This window comes from Sarcophilus harrisii, chromosome 5, assembly GCF_902635505.1.
Source record: "Sarcophilus harrisii chromosome 5, mSarHar1.11, whole genome shotgun sequence".
Lineage (NCBI taxonomy): Eukaryota > Metazoa > Chordata > Mammalia > Dasyuromorphia > Dasyuridae > Sarcophilus > Sarcophilus harrisii.
The window spans coordinates 226791334-226811767 of record NC_045430.1 but is presented as its reverse complement, the minus strand read 5'-3'; the positions used below and the strand labels follow the sequence as shown (position 1 = coordinate 226811767).

The 20434-nt window shown below is 36.5% G+C and overlaps 1 protein-coding gene across 4 annotated transcripts in view; it reads right to left on the bottom strand.

The window, feature by feature from the left end:
• ARMC4 (armadillo repeat containing 4) overlaps positions 1–20434 on the bottom strand; it is a 226166-nt gene that overhangs the window by 111094 nt on the left and 94638 nt on the right. For all 4 annotated transcript variants that reach the window (XM_031939807.1, XM_031939806.1, XM_031939808.1 and 1 more), the window contains 2 exons: positions 14122–14276; positions 11573–11815 (listed from right to left, as the gene is read on the bottom strand). In XM_031939807.1, the coding sequence (XP_031795667.1) occupies positions 11573–11815; positions 14122–14276 (398 nt within the window). The remainder of the gene's footprint in view (positions 1–11572; positions 11816–14121; positions 14277–20434) is intronic.

Sequence of the window (20434 nt, the reverse complement as noted above, 5' to 3'; positions counted from 1 at the left end):
GGTTATTGAGGTTCCTTTCCAGGTCTAAATCTAAGATCTGCCCATTATCAGAAGTTATTTATTTGTTTTGATTAGCATTTTACTCTGAATTTATTTGGAGAAGTATGCTAGTTAGTCTTGCGGTTATAGTCACTTAGTGATGCATTTTACAATAATTTGTTGATGTTACAAAGACAAAAGTAAACTATTTATTTAGAGATCTCCAACTTCACCATAGCAATCACCACTCAGCCCAGTGGCTAGGCTCACCATCCTGAGCTATATAAACAGAGTTTCAGTTTCTAGTGGCAACCAAAATTTTATCTATTGCAAACTGATTTTGATTGATAATTTCCATTGCCATGAATTACTAAAATGAAAAAAAAATGAGGCAGCTGTTTGTTATATTCTGCAATCCTTTTTGTTACATTAACATTCATCATGATCCGTTAAGAAGTCTGGCTGGGTCTCTTGCCAAGCTTAACCACATATACAAATGTAAACAAACAGTGCTGTATGAACTTCACATTGTGCGCACTGGTGAAATTGTGAGGTTCAGTTCTGGCCCTGTTGACATGACTATTCTGAAACCACAGTTTTACATGTTTTAAGAAATGTTCACAATATTTGCTGAAAACTGCATCGATAAATAGTATTATATGACAATGGCTCAGACTAAATGTGGTTAGCTAAAAAGAGTATAAAGCTCTTCTTAAACCTCAACATTAAGAAATGGAAGTAAAATCCATATGTTCTGAAATCAAGAAGGAAAGTTGAAAAAAAATGAGGATGGAGAAGAAATTAATGCCAGACTTGTACGATCATCCCTAAGCGAAAAAGTATGATTAGAAAATAACTTCCTTCAAAAGAAGCCTCAGAAGTTTTATATGGCACTCTAAGCTCCATTCTGAAAAAGAGACCGAGTTGGAGAGTAAGCTTTGGTTAGCCACCTTGGGGAATTGTGAAATTCAAATCTGTCACCAAAGTCTAGGGTCTTGGCAGAGTTTAAAAACAAAACAAACAACAAAAAAAGAGTGGGTCCTTTCATAGGACCTTTGGATTTCCAACAAGAAAGAACTTTCAGGATTTTCTAGCCCAGACCTTTCATTTTATAGATGTAGCTACTGAGGCCCAAGGGGCAGCTAGGTGGTACAGTGGGCAGAGTGCTGGGCTCAGAGTCGGGAATATCTGAATTCAAATCCAATCTCATAAAATTACCAACTGTGCAATTTTATGTGTGATCCTGTGTGGCCCTGGGCTAGTCACTTAACCCTGTTGGCCACAGTTTCCACCATTGTAAAATGAGTTAGATAAGGAAATGGCAAGCCACTCCAGTATCTTGGCCCAGAAAATCCTAGATAGGGTCACAGAGAGTCAGAAATGATGAAAATGCGGATTGAACAAAAACTGAGGGTCAGAAAGGAGAAGTTAGTTGCTTAAGGCTAAACCGGTATTAAGCAATCCAGCCAGGATCCAATTCTTTGACCTCCAAATCTAAGATACTTTAACAAGATCAGACCTGAAGGGGACACTGCAGATGACGTCCAGGCTCTCATTTAATAAAGGAGAAAACCTGAATAAGCTCAGAGAAAGCAGGAACTAGCAAATGTCTGAGGTAGAATTGGAACACAGATCTTTCTGGTGGTAAGTCCAGCCCTCTGCTATAAAATCATAACCAACAGATTTAGAAATGGGGAATTTGGAGCCATTTAGTTCTAACTCTCCCATTTTACAAATGAGGAAACTGAGGCCCAGAGACTGGCCTAAGATTACACAAAGTAGTCACTGATAGGGCAGGGATTCCAACCAGGCCCAGGATTTCAACCAAGGTCCTCTGACTTTAAATTCTGTGATCCTTCCTTTTTACCACCCTGCCTTCCAAGGCTGCTCTCTCCACAGTCAGTGTTAAACATTCACATTATCCATGTTGTTTTTAAATTTTATATTATTAACTATTTCCCAATTACATTTTAATCTGGTTCAGGCCACATAACCAGCAGTCTACCCCAGCACATTTGTCCTCCAACCAGGCCATTCCTCTGTTATAGTCAGTTATGAAAATTCAATTGAATGACTTTAGACCCAACCTAAGAAAATTACTTTCTCAAAGTAGAAAAAGAAAATCAGTTGTCATTATAATATCAATGGTATTTTTATATTGCTATGCCCAGGAATTAAGGCCTTGAGGCCTAGCCTTACCATCCAAAAGGCCTGAGTTTATGCTCCAATAATGGCACATCCTGACTCCAGGATCCTGGGCAAGATACAACCTCTCAGTGTCCCAGGCACTCCCCATGACTCAACATTGCAGAAAAGATGATTGATAGAATACTTCCTCATTGGGGATACTTACACCAGTGAAATCAGAGTTAAAGCAGAAACTATATTTTTATTAAAGTATTTTGCTTTTCTACATTCACCTTTGCAAAAGCCTGGGCTCCCAATTTTTTTTTTCTCTCTCTCTCTCTCCTTTTCCCTCCGCAAGACAGTTAAAAATGAAGCACAAACCATATTAACTACCATACCAATAAATAACATGTAACAAAAGGATCTTACCTTTTACTGATAGGAACTGATGAAAATTAGGAATAACCTACAAGGCATCCCATCCTATCATAAAGAATCCTAGCCAACAAGAGACCAAAATCTCCAGGACCCTCAGAGCTGGCAATATACCCTGAACAAACTCCTTTCCCAGGAAAGAGAAATCAGTCTGTCAGTCAATAAACCTTGATTAAGTGCCCCACTGTGTGCCAGGCACTGTACCAAGTTGTGGAAGTACAAAGAAAAGAAAAGCAGCGTCCTTGCTCTCAAGGAATTCATGGTCTATACAACATAGCATTTTCACTCTCTCTGTTGATGTTTGCTTGCCTTTTGTTTTCTTTCTCAGGTTTTTTTCCCCTCTTGATCCAATTTTTCTTGTGCAGCAAGATAACTGTATAAATATGTATACATATATTGGATTTAACATATATTTTTATTATAATTTTTTATTGATGGTACATATGCCAGGGTAATTTTTTACAACATCCCTTGCACTCACTTCTGTTCCAATTTTTCCCTTCCCTCCTTCCCCCCACCCCCGCCTGGATGGCAGGCAGTCTTATATATGTTAGAATTTAACATATATTTTCACATATTTAGCATGTATTGGACTACCTGCCATCCAATCTAAGGGAGGGGGTAGGGGAAGGAGGGAAAAATTTGGAATAGAAAGTTTTGCAAGGGTCAATGTTGAAGAATTACCCACACATGTGTTTTGTAAATAAAAAGCTTTAATAAATTTTTTTTTAATTGGCAAGCAAGCCAAAAAAAAAGTTCATGATCTAGTGGAAGAGACAAGATACAATGAATGATAAACAAATTATTTTTGGGAGAAATGGGGGAAATTAGGAACAATCACCAGAGGGAAGGCACTAGCATGAAGAGACATCAGAAAAGATAAGCGTCCAGTTCTACTCAGATTCAGTCATGTGCAGAAAACAGTACAAATTTCAAAAACTTCTTAAGGAAAACCACTGTTATCATTGACCATGGATGACTGGCAAGGTGCCCATCTGCCCATAAGAAAATAAGAAGTCTCCAAGAGAAGTGGAGAGTCTGATACCTATGTCTAGGTTCTCTGTCTGTACAATGCCAACTGCCTCAAATTTATTGCTAGACTATATTGGAGAGGGCCAGGGGTATTTCCTGGAAGGATGGTCTAATTCACACTTACCCACATCACTTTGAGGGAACCAGAGAACAATAAATAGTTGCATATCTCAAGTTGGGGTTAATGTTGAAAATTACTAAACAAGGAGCAACAATCAAATGGTCAAAGTGTGACACATGATGGACTTTGTCAACGAGGTGGTACCCTAGTGCACAGAGTGCTGGGCCTGAGGTCAGAAAAACTCATCTTCCTGAGTTTAAATCCGGTTTCAGACACTTACTAGATGTGTCACTTTAGGCAAGTCATTTTTTGGTTTTTAACCAGTCTATGTTCAAACCCTGTTTGCCTCAGTTTCCTCATTTGTAAAATGAGCTGGAAACATCAAAGCACTACATGAAGAGACCATCATGACTGAAATGACTGAACAAATAGCAAATTGAATTGAAATAGGCAACCAACCAATGAGTCTTTACCAACTGTCTTGATCATGGGTACAATCTCTGCCCACGAGGAATTTATTTATAGCTGAGGAGAGCAGAGATATAGGAAAGGAAAATACAAAAAAATTAAGTATGAAATAAAAAGGGCTTGGATTGGGGTGGTAATATTTGGCATTGAGAAAAAGGAACAAACATCCAAATAATATTTCAAAGGAAGAAGTGACAGGACTTAGTAACCAACTGTAGAAAATAGGTGAAAGAAGTCAGATGACCAGAGTGTTATGATTGTAGAAACTGGACAAATTAGGGCACAGAAATGAAGAAGAATGGGAAGGTTGAGAAGAGGACCAGTGGGATGATAATTAGTTTGGTTTTAGAAAATTCAGTGTTTGGGGGTGATCATGACCTGTCCCAACAACTATTTCAAGCACATGAAAAAGAGACTAACTAAAGGAAGAAATATGAAAAGAAGGAAAACTTCTCCATATTAGTTTAAAAAAACAAGAGGCACATTCTACTTTATTAAAGGCCACTTAGACTGGTTCTGTGGTTATATATTTACTCAAAAGAAAGATTTTGCTGGCCAGAGGGGCCAACTTCTTTTGTATGTGAACAAAATATAATTTTTTACCCCTTAAAACAACAAATTCAATGAAAAAATCTATGCTGTAGCAACATAATTATGCTGAAGCCAAAGGCAGGAAATGTTAAGCTATAGGATTTATTCTATCCCTGTACATAATTATGATAAATTATGTCTTTTATTACACGATCATGTAACACTGGGTAATTTGACAGTTCAAGAAATGTTTTATAAATGAGTTAATTGCATGAAGGAAAGATATCATGCAATGATTATTTTTTAAAAAATAGCATATTATACAGGTCACAGAGTGGATAGAGAGCCTGCCTCAAAGTCAGGAAGACTCAGGTTCCAATTCCTCTCTTTTAATATATACTGGCTGTGTGACCCTGGGCCAGTCACTTATCTCTCAATGCCCAAGCAATTCTTGATACTATGAATTGCAGAGAAGTTGCCACCGTGTTTTGATAGAGAGGGTTTCCTTGTTGAGAGTTCTTGGACCAGGAGAATTCTGACAAGACTGTGGAGTAGGTCAGTGAATTTCAAGCTCTCCAGATTTTCCCCATAAACAGAACACATTTTCACCTCCAGATGAACGTAGACTGGTTAAAAACCAAGAAGATTTGGGACACCTCCTGGGATACCCAGAGAAGGTCCAAAGAAAGCCCGCAGGCTGGGGATTAATCTGTGTGAAACACAAACACCTTCAGGCTAGCTCCCCATAAACACCTCAGGGAGCCCTAGAGCAAGCTGGGCTGGGGTACAGCCTCAGCAGGAGCTTTCACCTCCCAGGGTCTGGAGGGAACCTCAGCTGATTAGGAATGCCAGGCCCGGCTGTGGGGCAGAGACACTGCCCTGGGTGAGAAGATGCCAGCAAAGGGTGAGTGCAGAGGCAGGGATTTTGATGGTTGTAGTTACAAGCAGGAGGGAGAAGCTCTTGGTTTGGGGTTCCAGGGGAGAGGAGAGAGCTGAAGTAAAGCTACAGGCAATATCTCCCCATCCCACAATTAGAGGTGCTAAACTAATACTTCCCAACAAAAAATAAATGACAACCATAGAAACCTATTATAGGAATAGGTAACCCAGGTTCAGATTCAGAGTAGTATACTGAAATAAAAAGAGCTTTTTCTACCCCAATGAATCAGATTAAATAGCTCTCTGCCCAAAGAGAATTTAAAAGTCAAATGAGAGACATTAAGGAAAAACTAAAAAAAAAAATTAAATAAAAACCATCTAAGAAAAACAAAATGATTATGAAAAAAAACTTAGCCAAATAAAAAAGGAAATACAAAGTCTTAAAGATGAAAATAACTCTTTGAAAATTAGAATTTGGCACAAGAAAGTCAGTGAAGCCATGAGACCAAGAAATAACAAAACAGAATATAAAGAATGAAAAAATAAAACAATGTGAAACATTTTAAAAGAAAAACAACAGATCTGGAGAACAGATCAAGAAGAGAAAATATAAGAATGATTGGACTATCTGAAAGCTGTGACCAAAAAAAAAGAACCTTGACACAAAAATGCAAGAAATAATCCAAGAAAATTTTCCTGGAGTACAGTCCCTAAAGAGCAGCTTAATGATTTATTCTATCATTTTAATAAGAATTCTTTTATAAATTGTACTCAGACAGAAAAGCCATAACTGATTGGATCATATGCTAAAATTTTTAAAGCTCAGAGTTGGGAGTAATCCAGGTAGTTGGGGTTTGAAAATAGTTTGCCTTATAGAAATACTTGAAGAAAAAAAGATAATTCCTAGGGAAGATTAAATATAATCATATTTGTAATCCTAACTCTAACCCTAACCTCTATATAGGGTTCATTTTACAACTCAAAACTTAAAATCACCTGGAGGTAAAAATCATATCAACAATAAAACTAGCATACAAACATACATTGAAAGATGAAGCTGTACCTTAAAAATTTTAAAGTGATGTCAAGAATTTTAACAAAAATACAAAACATATCTGTTTCCTGATGATGTGCTAACTGTACTCAGTTCTAGGATGAATATTTTGATAAGATTCATGATTATCCATGTAGAAGCAGCCTATAATGACAATATAGAGATGGTATCCAGATTTTTTTTTCAGGAAATAATAGTAAGAGGTATATAATTCTCTTTAACTACTTTATTAAGTTATATTAATATATTATTATTATATATTGAGCCCTCAGTCAGAGATAGTGCTTCTGGCAAAATATCTTAGTGTTAGACCTAGCTTTCTCTTATCTGGGTATGTTTCCCTCCTTAGTTTTTCTTCCTGAATGTATTCCCAATAAGTACAACTCCTACTATGAAGTGTCAGTAATTATTCATTTTTATAAAGACAAAGTAAACATTTAAAACATAGAAAGGCAAATATCCTCCTCACCCTCCATCAATCAATGCTCAGAGGAAAACACTGCAGGTTCCCATAAAGAACAAAGGAAAGGAGCAAAAGTTGGTGATGGCTCACCACATTGGAGTCCAGAGTTTAGTGAGACTAGGGTGGTTTGAGCAACACAGCTTCTGTCCTGACATTACTCAGGCCTGATCCATCCAAGGAGCTTTGCTGCAGAGTACTGGCCCCTTTTTCTGTGACAGTTATCCTTGCCTCTACCTCTGCTCTCCCAGCCCCATGCAGCCTGTCAATTCATTCCATCAGGAGCCAGGTTCCTTTTCAAGTCTCTCTCCTGAACTCAGTGAACTGGCTTTAGGCTTGATTTATCATTCTTTGAAGTCAGTGTCTCACTCTATGGCTCCTCTTCTTTGATTGGGTCAGTGAAAAGTTAACACTTACATTGAAAAAAGATAAAACTGGTACTATATATATATATATATATATATATATATATATATATATATAGCAAAATTAGCTTCCCCATTACTAAAAGACTCTGGATCAAAAACCACATCAGGTAAGAAGGGTGGATCACAAGATCAAAAGATCAAAGATACAGAGTTGAGAGAAGTTAGTCATTTAGTCAAAAAGCATTCATCAAGGTCTTTCTCTCTGCTGGGTACTACAGAACTTGAAGAGGACTTAAAGGGCATCTAATCAAATCTCTTCATTTTTCAGATGAAGAAACTGAAGCCCATAAAACTTAAGTGGCTTGTTGAAGGTCACAGATAACAGGATTTCATCTAACATCTTCAGGGTAATGATGAAAAGGTCTAGAATGATTAAATGCTTGCCCATAGTAGGCAACCAGGGGAGTTTCATAGCCAAGGGTCAGGGCTTTGGACTTCAAATCTCCAACACTTTTCACTCCATACTTTTGCCTCCTAAAGTGCAATCTATACCAATGGAGGAGGTATCACTGTTGAGTCTAGGATCAAATAGGATCTATAGCACTGGTGTCAGAGTGCTCAAACTACTAAATTATTCACTGCTTTTGAATGGATTGAGATCATATTATTGCTACAAGTTTGCCTATAAAACTCAGTCTTTTACATATGCTTCATTTGGAAATAAACACTGTCAGTACTTCAAATCACTAATGGCTCTTATTCAAGATTTAATAGTCTGGGAGTCAACTCTTAGTTATCTTGAGATGGCACATCCCTTGTGGATTCAGTTCTTAAAATTGAGTATCTATTATGTGTTCATAACTCTGTTAAACACTGGAATATACCTAAGTGCTTAGTATATAGAAGGTATTAGTATTTTCTATGTTTAGTGCCAGGAAATATAGGAAGGAATAAGACAGTCCCTACACTCAGTTTCCTCATTCATAAAATAAGACAAAATTCAAAATATATGACAGGCAATTTTCAGATGAAGAAATTAAAGTTAACTATAGCCATATGGAAAAAAAGCTCTAAATCACTATTGATTAGAAAAATGAAAACTAAAATAATTCTGAGATACCATCTCATTTCTCTCAGATTAAAGTGACAGGAAAAGAAAATGATACTTAGAGGGGATATGGGAAAACTGGGATACTAATGCATTGTTGGTGGAACTGTGAAATGATGTAGCCATTCTGGAGAACAATTTGTAACTATGACCAAATGGAATAAAAAAAGGTATAGTGCCATTACTGGGTTTATATTCCAAGGAGATCATAAAGAAGGGAAAAGAACCCACATATGCAAAAATGTTTGTAGCAGTTCTTTTTATGGTGGCAAAGAATTGGAAAATGAGTAGATGCCCATCAATTGGGGAATGGATGAATGACTTATGGTATATGAAAGTAATGGAATATTATTGTTCTATAAAAATGATGAAAAGGTTGATTTTAGGAAGGCCTGGGAAGATTTACACAAACTGATGCTGAACAAAACAAGAAGAATCAGGAATATATTGTGCATAGTAAGAGCAAGATTGTACATTAATCAACTATGAAAGATTTGATTTTCAGAGGTTCAGTGATCCAAGATAATCCCAATAAACTTTGGATGAAAAACATCATCTGCATCCAGAGAGAGAAATATGGAGACTGAATATAAATCAACATATGCTATGTTCAGTTTTTTTACCTTTTTCTTCTGTTTTTTTTTCTCTCATGGTTTTTCCCTTGTTTTCCTAATTTTTCTGTCGCAACATGATTTATAAGTAAAAATGTGTTTTTTTTTAAAAAATGAATGTACACATATGACCAGAAAAAAAATAAAAAAGACAAAATCTTTAAGTTCCTTTCCAGTTTTAATGATGTATAAATCAAGAAGGTTACCAATCTATTTGGGGTAGCACGCAAGCAATTTTTACACAAATTATAAATGTCCTGGAAATTAAAAGAAGTCTGCAAGTGATTACCAAGAAGTAGCAGTGATTACTTTAGTTAGGGCCGTCTAACTCAAAATATTCTTTGTATTCAAGACAAAAGAGACGAAGTGAGCAAAGGCAGAAAGGGTGAAGCACAAAAAACAGAAGTCATACAGGGAATGATAGTCTGGTTTTTTTAAGGATACAGAGTATTGAAAGGAGGAGAGTATGAGAAAGCTAGGTGGGATTCAGTGAGTGAAAATAATTTGGGCTCCATTGGGTAAACAATGGGGACATCCTGAAGGATTTTGAAGAAAGAAGAATTATGATTAGTGTAGTAAGATAGAAGTTTGAACCTGGAGTAAGGAAAACAGGAGTCCAAATCTGGTCTTAGATGATTACTAACTAGACAAGTCACTTAATTTTTGTCTACCTATTTCCTCAATTGTAAAATGAGGATAATAAAATACCTCCTTCCCAGGTGGCACAGTGGATTAGAGTCCTATGTCTGGATTAGGAAGACTCATCTTCCTGAGTTCAAATCCAAACTCAGACATTACTGTGTTTCCTTCACACTGTGTGTAAGGTAGACTGGATTAAACAGCGGAATGGAGTGAAATTGGAGTTGGGGAAGGACATCAAATTGTATAAGTGAAAAGTAGAAGATCTGAATGTGGCTGTGGGAATGGAAGATGAGCACTTGGAAGAAAAAATGTAAGGATAGAGTCAATAAGCCTCAGCAATTGATTACATTTGGATGGGGTAGAGAGTGTGGTGAGGAAAAGGGAGAAATCAAGGGTGACAATGAAGTTTTTGGCTTTGGTGATTGGGAAAATGTAGGCCATGATTAGAAATAAATTAGAAAAAGGAATAGTTTATAAGAAAATGAAGATAAACATGGTTGAACTGTAGAGCTGAAAGTGAAGTCGAAGATGTAAGTGGAGATGTCAAGGGCATGTTGACCTGCCACTTGAGCAGATGTTGGGGCTGGAGATAGAGATGTGAGAGTCATCCAACCAGTGCCAAGCTTCCTTTATCCTGCTTGGCTCATCTTTGGGAGTGCATGAGCTAGTCAGGGAGAACAATGTCCCAAAAGAGAATCAGGATGACTGACATTTATCTAGCATTTTAAAGTTGGTACAGCCCTTTATACCCATTATGTCACTTCAACCTCACCATGTATACTCAGCCATTCCCATTATACTTTCCCAGAAACTGAAGCAACCCATTACAAATCCAGTCTAGAACAAAGACATGGACTTTGTGACCTTAATCAGATTATGATATAATTGAGAAATATATAACAAAATAAATAAAAATATAATACAACAGAGATTATGTTGTTTTGTGGTTTTCTAAGTCAACATGGCTTTATCCACAGGATTTCTATTTGAGTTTGATTCTATTGAACTAGAACTTTGCTTCAGGCTCGAGGTAATTCCTCAGTGAATTGTTTCTCTCTTCCATCAAGAGCATGACCCAAACAGGTATAATTCTATCTTCTCAAAGATGAATATTATCTGTGTCTAAATTATGAAAAAAAGCATGAAGCTAGAGCTAAAAGACCAGCTAATTGATTTTTCCCAAGGAAGATAAATGTCTCCCTCTATCATCCAAGAAAAATGAATGATAACACAACCATAAGTTCCTGTAGTGTCACAAATGAGAAAAATATTGGAGATAATTTCAAGAAAGAATGTGCTTGTCACTGATATGATTGCACCTCCCTGGTCTCCAGCACCCTATCAAACTACCCAACCCAAAGTCAAGAGGGCTGACTTCATGGTGGTTCTGACATAGATGGCAGCCAGAAAATCTCAAACGTGACCCCTTTTGCCATTATACTCTGAAATAGCCCATTCTCTGTGTCCTACTAATATTAAGAGTACATTTTAGCTTTTCATTATTTTGTATGATTATAAATAAACTTACTATTCTATCATCACATAAATATCTTCTAATTTTGCCTTATTTTGTTTTGTTTTAGTGTAGGCTCATCATTTCAAGCTTCTACACAGAAACTCTTCTGATACCTATCAGCAAATTGTCTGCATCTTTTAAGTTTCAAGAGATTAGGTGACTTCCCCATTGCCACATAGCCAGTACAAGTCAGAGGCTGAGCTTGTGCTCAGGTCCCCCTGACTCCAAGAGCAGCTCTCTGTTGACTACATTATATTGCTACTCATCTAATATAGATCAAGTTCCCAAGGTTACCACTCACGTCATGCTTTCTGGTTCTGCTGCACATGCACCAACTGCTTTTGTAACATTTACAAGAAGAGCCTGGTTTGTTCCCACAAGCAAATTAACAAGTGGCTGGATCCCACCACATCTCCGGATAATAGCTCGATTCTCCGGTTCTTGACAACATTCTCCTAGGGCTCCAACCACATTCACAAGCACTTCTTCAGGCTGATCAGTTAGAAGTCCTACTAAGGTTTCAATAGTTCTGAATTCTCGAAACCTAAATGATAAGAGAGAACATCAAAATATTTCTGTAGTATTATTTTAAGATTTTTTTCAATTTTAGAAGATTTTTATTTGAAATTCTCAGGTTGACTAAACATTTTAAAATGTTTAATGAAATTCAGGCATGTAGTCAAGCTCCTTATCATCATATATATTAAATCTGGCATTTATTATATTCTATTGGTTCAGATTCAATATTCATCTCAAAAGAGCTTAGAAACAGAATAATTACTAATAGACATCTCAATATGTGAATTAAGTGGTGCAGAAGATGGAAGTTTTAACCTAGGATCAGGAAAACAGGAGTCCAAATATGGTCTTAGATCTTACTAGCTAGAGAAGTCACTTAATTTCTGTCTATCTGTTTCCTCAATTGTAAAGTGAGGATAATAAAAGTGCCTCTCTCCCAGGTGGCACAGTGAATAGGGTGCTGGATCTGAAGTCAGGAAGACTCATCTTATTGTGTCTCCTTGAGCAAGTCACATAATCTTCTTTTTCGTTTTCTCATCTATAATATGAGATAGAGAAGGAAATAACAAACCATTTCACTATCTCTGCCCAAAAAAACCCTAATGGGGCCATGAAGAACTGAACACAATGACCAAACAACAACAAACACCTCCCAGGGCTGTTGTGAAGACTGAATGAGATGATATTGGTAAAATGCCTGGGACACACTAGGTGCATAATGAGTGTTTATTCTCTTCTCTCTCTGGTCACTTTATTTCAGTACAATCCAAGGATATTTCAGTTAAATTTACAAGATGCCCTCTTTATATAGAAGCTAAAAACACCTTAGAGAGAAATCAAACTTGAGAATTGTTTATTTATTGTACAAATTATAACACATTTGAATGAAAGTTTTTATAGAGGTTGATTATTAGTATATATGTGTGTGTATATTATACAATACATATACATAGAAACACTAAGATACACCATATATGTGTATGTTTGTACATACATACTTATATGTACTAATAGGCTTAACAGTATGGATCAGAGATTTAACTTAGTCAACTACAAACTTTAAAAAATTGTTTCTATTATTATTTTAAATAATTAGTTCCTCCCTAATCCTATATTTTTTTTATATATTTAAAAAACACTATTCTGAGAAGAAATCCATGGGCTTTACCAGATTGTCAAAGGCATCCACAACACAAAAATGTTTTAAGAATTCCTGGTCTAGATGGAAAACAGGTTTGGTACAGAATTGAACAGGCAGTGCTGGATGGATTACCTGCAGGAAATTGCAAAGCTCCTTTAATGACCCCCAAACTTCCCCTGAAAGCAAAGGCCCATCTTTAAAATACCAACACCCCAACAATATGCAACAATACATGGAACACAATAGACTGTGAAGAAGAAGAAAATGCTGATAGGAAATGAGCATTTCCCATTCAAGGAAATTACACTATGGATAGAGAAAAATCCTCCTTTTAAGAACTATTCCATTATCTTTGTTATCAGGATAGCTAGCATGTTTCTAAATATGATTTATGAAAAATAAATATGCTACATTTGTTGTACTTTGAAACTGAAAAATCAATATCAAGCTGTTATCAGTCACGTTAGGATAGATCTAAAGAGTCTACCTAAAGACCTAAAGAGTGGACCTAATAGTAGAGAAAACAGAGAGGTTAAAAAAATAATCATAGTGCAAAAGTAATGTCTCTTAAACTTTACTTACATTTAATTTTTAACTTACTAAACATATTTGCAAATACATATTTAAGAATAATATTTCTATGGGTTGACTGGATCAATAAAAATTAAGGAATGTTTTGGCTTTTCTACTTACATTTCATTTTTAACTTACTAAACAGATTTGCAAATACATATTTAAGAATAATATTTCTATGGGTTGACTGGATCAATAAGAATTAAGGAACATTTTGGCTTTTCTACAACCTCTGAAGCTCCATTTCCCATTCTTTATCCCTAAAATTACCCAGGTTCTAAATCTTCATCAGGTAAAATTGAGGCATTTCTGAATTCGAAAGTCTGCCTGCCTACAGAGTTAAGCAGCTTATTTATCCAGTGATCTTACACTAGTGCTTATCTTAGCTCCAGAGGAGGAACGGTTCTCATCATCAGGCTAGGTTCTCAGAGAGCCAAGAACTCTATTTATTAGCAGATTAACCCAAACTGACTGGCTAGGCAGGTGTTAGACAGTGACTTAAGACTTATTTCTATTAGATTAAGAAAATACATGTCAAGACTTATTTCTATTAGATTAAGAAAATACATGTCAATCTCTATGACATTTTCACTTAAAATTAAATGATGCATCCTTACTTTGTTACATTCTCCTTGCTGATGGCACATTTCCATATGGCTCCTGTAACTGCTGCTAGCCGCTTTTTATTGTCCGTATTATTAAGCAGAGATGCGAGTGGCTTGAGACCACCATGCTGTCTAACCAGGTCTCGAGTTTCCTCATCTTCAGCACACTAGAAAAAACATCAAGGGCAAAAGCACCTATTAGATATCGACAAATTATATAATCCATTACCATTCCTGATTGGTTGAAAAAGTGACTCTAATAGTTATAAAAATTTTAATTATTTTTTTCCCTGGGACTCTTAAAAATAGTCTTGTCTGCAGTGAAGTGATCATGTGAATCATAAACATAGTACACGGAGTTTTAAAATCTCTAAGTCAGCTGGAAAGCTAGAGTCACAAAGACCTCAGTTCAAATTCTGTCAGATATGTGACTTTAGGCAAGGCCCTTAACCTTTCTGGGTCCCAAGTTCTTATCTATTTAAAAAAAAAAAAGAGGGGGCTGGACTTAATGACATGCAAGGTCTTTTCCAGCTCAAATTCTTTGGGATCCTATGATTCTTTCAGATCTACAACTTTTCCACTCAATAAACCCTGGGTATATCTAGTACTTTCTGCTCCCTTATCAATTCACATCAGAATCTGGTTCTGTACCAAGCCAGTCTTACCACTGCCCCCTGTACACATAGCAGTCCACCCATCACCAGGCTGGTCACAGCTTTTGTACATCATGATAGTAAGTTGCAATGGGAAAAGAGCTGTATTTGGAGGCAGAGGATTTGGGTTCAAATCTTAGCTCAGTATGATTTTGAAGAAATCATTTCATGTCTCAGTTCTTTCAGCTATAAATAAGGGACTTGGACTAGATGATTCTTTTCCAACTTTAAATCTATGATCCTAAGACCTAAGGATTAATTAGTATTGGACTGGATGACCTCACAGGTCCCCTCTGTTTGTCCTATGAACTTTGAGGATAAAAGACTAATTCTTGTGGGAGCCTATGAAAGCCTAGCTAGTAAAATTCAGCAGTCTGATCAAATGCACCACAGTCTCTCAGTTATGTTGGGATGCAGATCTTTAGTTCCAATTATAGACTTTCATCTTTTTTTCTCCATCTATTTGTAAACACCTTATCAATCAAATGTTTTAGGGTTGGATTGAATAGCATCTGGGATTCCTTTCAGAAAGTATATTTTTGCAAGTATTAAATGGATTCCAAATTATATATAAATACCACTAATATAATTAGATTATAAATTATAATATTATAAATTAAAATTAAACAAATTATTATAAATTAAACAAAACTACCAATCTTTGCATCTAATAATCATTGTCATTGACCTGGGCACATAACAGATTTCAAGGATATCTTATTTCTTCTCTCTCTTACTTCTATAGATACCTTCTCCAATGCCTCCTTTTGGGCTTAGATAGCATTTTATTTCCCATCCTTAGTTACTTTATTCAGTATTTATGTCAAGGGTCACTTCTTCTAAGAAACCTGATCTGATTAGATGGGAAGTAACTCATTAAAGTTTCAAAGAGAATGTTTACTTTCTACAACCTTTCCCTTGTCTGACAATTTAAAATAATCTTCACTCTACAAATTATACAAATACAAGGGTATTTATATCCCTGTGGCATGGTGGTTAGAGCACCAGCCCTGAAGTCAGGAGGACCTGAGTTCAAATCTGGCCTCAGACACTTAACACTCTGTGACCCTGGGCAAGTTGCTTAACCCCAATTGCTTCAGCAATATATACACATAATTTTATATTTTAAAATTAATTATATTACTATATAGTATTTTATATGTCCAACAGAAAACACCTCTTAGAAATATAAAAGTATCAATCAAATCTTCACTTTAAGTAGGTTAATGGATAATTACATTGGTGTACTTTTATCTGTTTAAAGAATCTATTTAAAGTCTAAATTTAACCTGAGAGTCAAGAGCATACTGACTATGCTTCAATATTTGAACAGGTCTCTCATATAGAAGAGGTTATGTGCTCTCCAAATAGTTTGGAGGTGACTTGAAAGAATTCAAGGAGATTTTGTTGGGATCACAAGACTTTACTGATGCAAAAATATAATAAACTAGACTCAAAGAAAGATCTAACTGAAGTTTAACAAAATAGCTGAGAGGGGCGGAAATTTTAACAGGGATTTTTGGAGGGTAACTAATAGTCAATTTATATAGGAGCTCTGGGTGGGGTTCTCAGGGTTTCATCATCTTCTCCCTTTTCTTCTGGCATGGGTAGAAGGTTAGGAGAACAGGGACAATGATCACAAATCTTCTGAAACTGCTTCTTGCTGGAGAAAGGGGTAGGTCTGTCCCTATTAGGAGATACCTCAAGGTTAGATGTCCATGAGGGAGGAGATAAGAATTAAGAACCATATATACCTACAGGTGTTGCATATGAAAAGTCTATCCCATCTTGCCAATAAAAAGGCTGTGTCAGCAGTGGACATAGGGAGAAACTTGACCTGAGCTTTGTGAGAGGAAATTGAAAAAAGAATTTAGTAATGGGGATCAATAGACATAGTCACTAAGAGCCCTACTGGAGAAAGAATTTAGAGAGATGAGATTTTCATGAAGTCCCATATCTACCCGGTCTTTTCTAGGGAAAGAAGTGGGGCATTGGACAGCTGGTTGAGGCAGTCTCTAATTAGAGATAAATTTCTCACAATTTATTCAGAAATATCAAAATGAAAGTGAAGGCTCACTTTTTAGAGAAAGAGATGTCTCTCAGAGGCACAGATGGTACCGAAGTCAAGCTTTTCCCCAGCCTGACCAAAGAGTTATTCCCTCCCTGGTGGGAGCCCACAGGGTAGGATAGGGAGAGCTGGAGAGAGAGCCCTAAGAGCAGAGCCCTTATTCTTGGAGTATGTGGTTAAAGGGGCAAAGAAAATGGTTTAAGAAAGATGGGAGAAATCACCTAACCTGGAGAAAATCTGATTCATTTTCTCCATCTTCCTAAAGGTGTTTCAGATTTAGTTTCAATATTCAAAAGAGTAACATTTGGGTCCCACAGATAGTTGTATGTTGTCACGTCATTTTGAAACATTTAAGGACCTTATTCCATACAGATATATACATCTAGTAACAGGCAGATGACTAAAACAAATACTCATTTACCAAATGATGGCACATTTTCAGACTGAAAACAGTAAGATTTTACATACTTGCTTTGGGTTTGTGTCTTCTACTGATAATTTGCTCTGATTATAGAAATTTGCTAAAAGAGGAAAATACTGGCACAAAATTATAAAAGCTTCAAACTGGTCCTGCAAGCTTTTGCCTAATGGCATATATATATGGCAGGATAAAGCATCCTTAGCTCTGTTCCACACTTCAGGTGAGAGTCACAGTTGATTACCAATCATGCAGTAACAATTCCACCTCCTAGCCAGACTCAAAAATAATCAGGTGGGAAACATTTCTATTCAAAGACACACAATTGGAAAACTGAGCCATAAGGATTCACCTTAAGTGAATTGCTCTAAAAAGTAAAACCAATCTACAGAAAGTTTTTACCTCATTCCGTCCTTTCCACATACACAGTCCAAATCTCAGTCCTACAATCTCAGAAATAACCCATTATTTATCAATTAGTGTTTAAAGAATCTCATCACTCAGTAGTGGTCCCAACTAGTAAAAGGGCTTGAGTTCCCCATCCTTTTCCCTTCAATGAATTTCCCTTTGGTATTAGAGAGTAAACAAGGCCATTCAAATTCAGATAGTATATGATATATCACAAAAAAATGGGTTGGAGTTTCATATAATTTACAATCAAGTTCCCAATTTTAACACACCCAACAATTTAAAAATTGTTTTAAAATTAAAATTAGTTTTGGTTTGTGAGATTATATGTTCCAATTAGTTCCAATTATTTTTTAGTTATTTCCTAATTCACACAAATCTTTTCTCTTTTTATGAGCCAGGAAAGGGTTAAATATCTCAAAGCTGTTCCTGCATCATGCAAATACAGGCTGGTTTAGTGCAGGAGTTTCTAAAGTGGCAGCAAACTGCTTTTCTGTTTTCAGAAGTTCCTAAATTCTCAAATCCTCTATTCACAGTGTCAGTATAAAACAGACACAGTTTCCTTGTTCCTTCCTGCCCCTCTCATTCCTTCATACTTACTTTCTTGCATTCCTTTTTAACCTGCAGAATTCTTGCTTCTTTCTTATTCTGATCCAGAACTTTTTTCTACATACTTTTACCATCACATCTCAAATAATATTCATTGAACTGAATATGTATTTCTCCTTCTCTTTCTCTTTCTCTGTGTCTCTCTGTCTCTCTGTCACTCTCTCCTTCTCTCTCTCTCTCTCTCTCTCTCTCTCTCTCTCATGCACTCTTTCCTGCTGCAGTCAAGGAAGGAGAAGTGGCCAGAGAAAGAGGAAGAAACTCTCTTTCCTTCACATCCCTAAAACAAAACTATTAATATTGTCAAATTGTTTTTAAAACCTTTTAAAACTTTTAATAAGATTCAATCCTTATTTTTCCTTAAATTAATTCTACAGAGTGATACCTCAAAACTTACCAAGATGTGTCAGAAGGAAATGGATTCCTGGAATTACCCCCCCCAAAAAAATCTGAGGGGTTCTTTCCTTAATCTTAAAATGATCAATTACTAAACTTCTTAATGATTAATTTTAAAACTTTCCAGCATCTATTAAGATTTTTCAGCAGTCCTATCACTTTAATTATCTAACTTTATCTCTATGGCCTCAGCTTGGCCAGTTTCAGGACCACAGAAAAAAAAGTCAGGCTTTCCTTTTCTGAAGGTAGGACTTAGGGAGATTAATAAATCTTCTAACTGTAGAAGTTTTTATTTCTAATTGCATCTAAAATCTTTCAAAGGAACAGAATCTTGCTTATTGCACAAACATGACAAACATTCTGCAAACACAAACACAGACAAACTGATAGTTAAAGTACTTAATTGAGAGACCTATCCTGATCCTTCAAGGCGTACTGAAGTCAGGCAATGTCACATTTGGGGTCTTTGGATTTTAAGGGTTTCTTCCTTTCAGTAGGTTGAAAAGAAACTATAGCTAACATCATTTTGCAAGAATCATGAAGGAGTCCTGAGAAAGAGCTATGAAGGCCTGAATGTAAAAGGCCTCTCCTATTTTCCTTCCTTTCTACAAAATAAGTCCAATTGAAAGAAAGTATTACAATTTAGAAAGCCATTCTGAGGCTACCTTTCCTGTTACTCTAGATCATTTTGGGACCAGGCAATATTACCAAAAATTATAATGCATTTTTTCTTGAATTGCCCTTGACAAAATTTGTTTGAGTGTCCTAAAAGATACTCCAGGGTGAATTCCTTGGTGTAGATTGTTCCTGACCTTTGGTAAAAGAGGATCCTCCCTAACCAGTCCTTAGATGCCTTTGTCTAATGGGTTCTGGGTTTGTGCACAGCTGCCTGCAGCTGGGAAATTCTCAAACCTGTACTGAAAGTAAGCAAGCCGTCTAGATGTTTTCTATGTTTCACCAGCCAAGTGTCTGTGGCAAGAGAGAAGAGATGGCAAACAGAGAAGTGTCCCTCTCTTGAGAGCCCAGAGGATTCTACACAGGAACAGAGAAAAAATAGGGACAACTCAAGGGAAAAAACCTTACCTTGAGTGTACCCAAGAGAATCAGATATACAAAAAGTTCCCAGATTTCAGTGAGAAAATGATGTGCTCTCCAAATGGTTCAGAGGTGGCTTGAAAGAGTTTATGGAAATTCTCTTGTGGTCCCCAAGGCTTTATTGACGCAAAAGTAAGAACTCAGAGAAAGGTCCAACTGAGGTCTAGCAAAGTAGCTAAAGGATGGAAGAGCTTTTAAGGGGAATTTCTGGAGAGCAGCAAAGATTTCTGGAAAGTGGCTGACAGACATTGTGGGTCTATATTTACTTTAAAGAATGAGGTATGTAATAAAAAGGAATAGTCAGCAGATGTGGGTCCAGAGTACATGAAAATAGCTTGCAAAACTATAGTATATCAAAATGCTCTATTTAGTCCCCCATGTAGGGGCTCTGTTTTAGGGGCTCCTGGGTGGGAGTCTTTAGCATTCATCAGAGGGAGTACCTTTTTCTTTTGAGTTCCTGAGGGCAGAATATATAGTGATGGGTGAAAGTTAGAAAAGGTTGAAATTAGGTGAATGGTCAATTCCTAATAACTGGAGCTTCCCCAAAGGGTGGAATAGGCTGCCTAAGAGAGGTGGTTCTCCTTTGGACATTTTCCCCCAAAAGCTGGAGGATCAAACATCCATCAGGGACTGTTGTGATGGGGATTCTTTAAAATACAAGCTGAAATTGGTTGACGATAA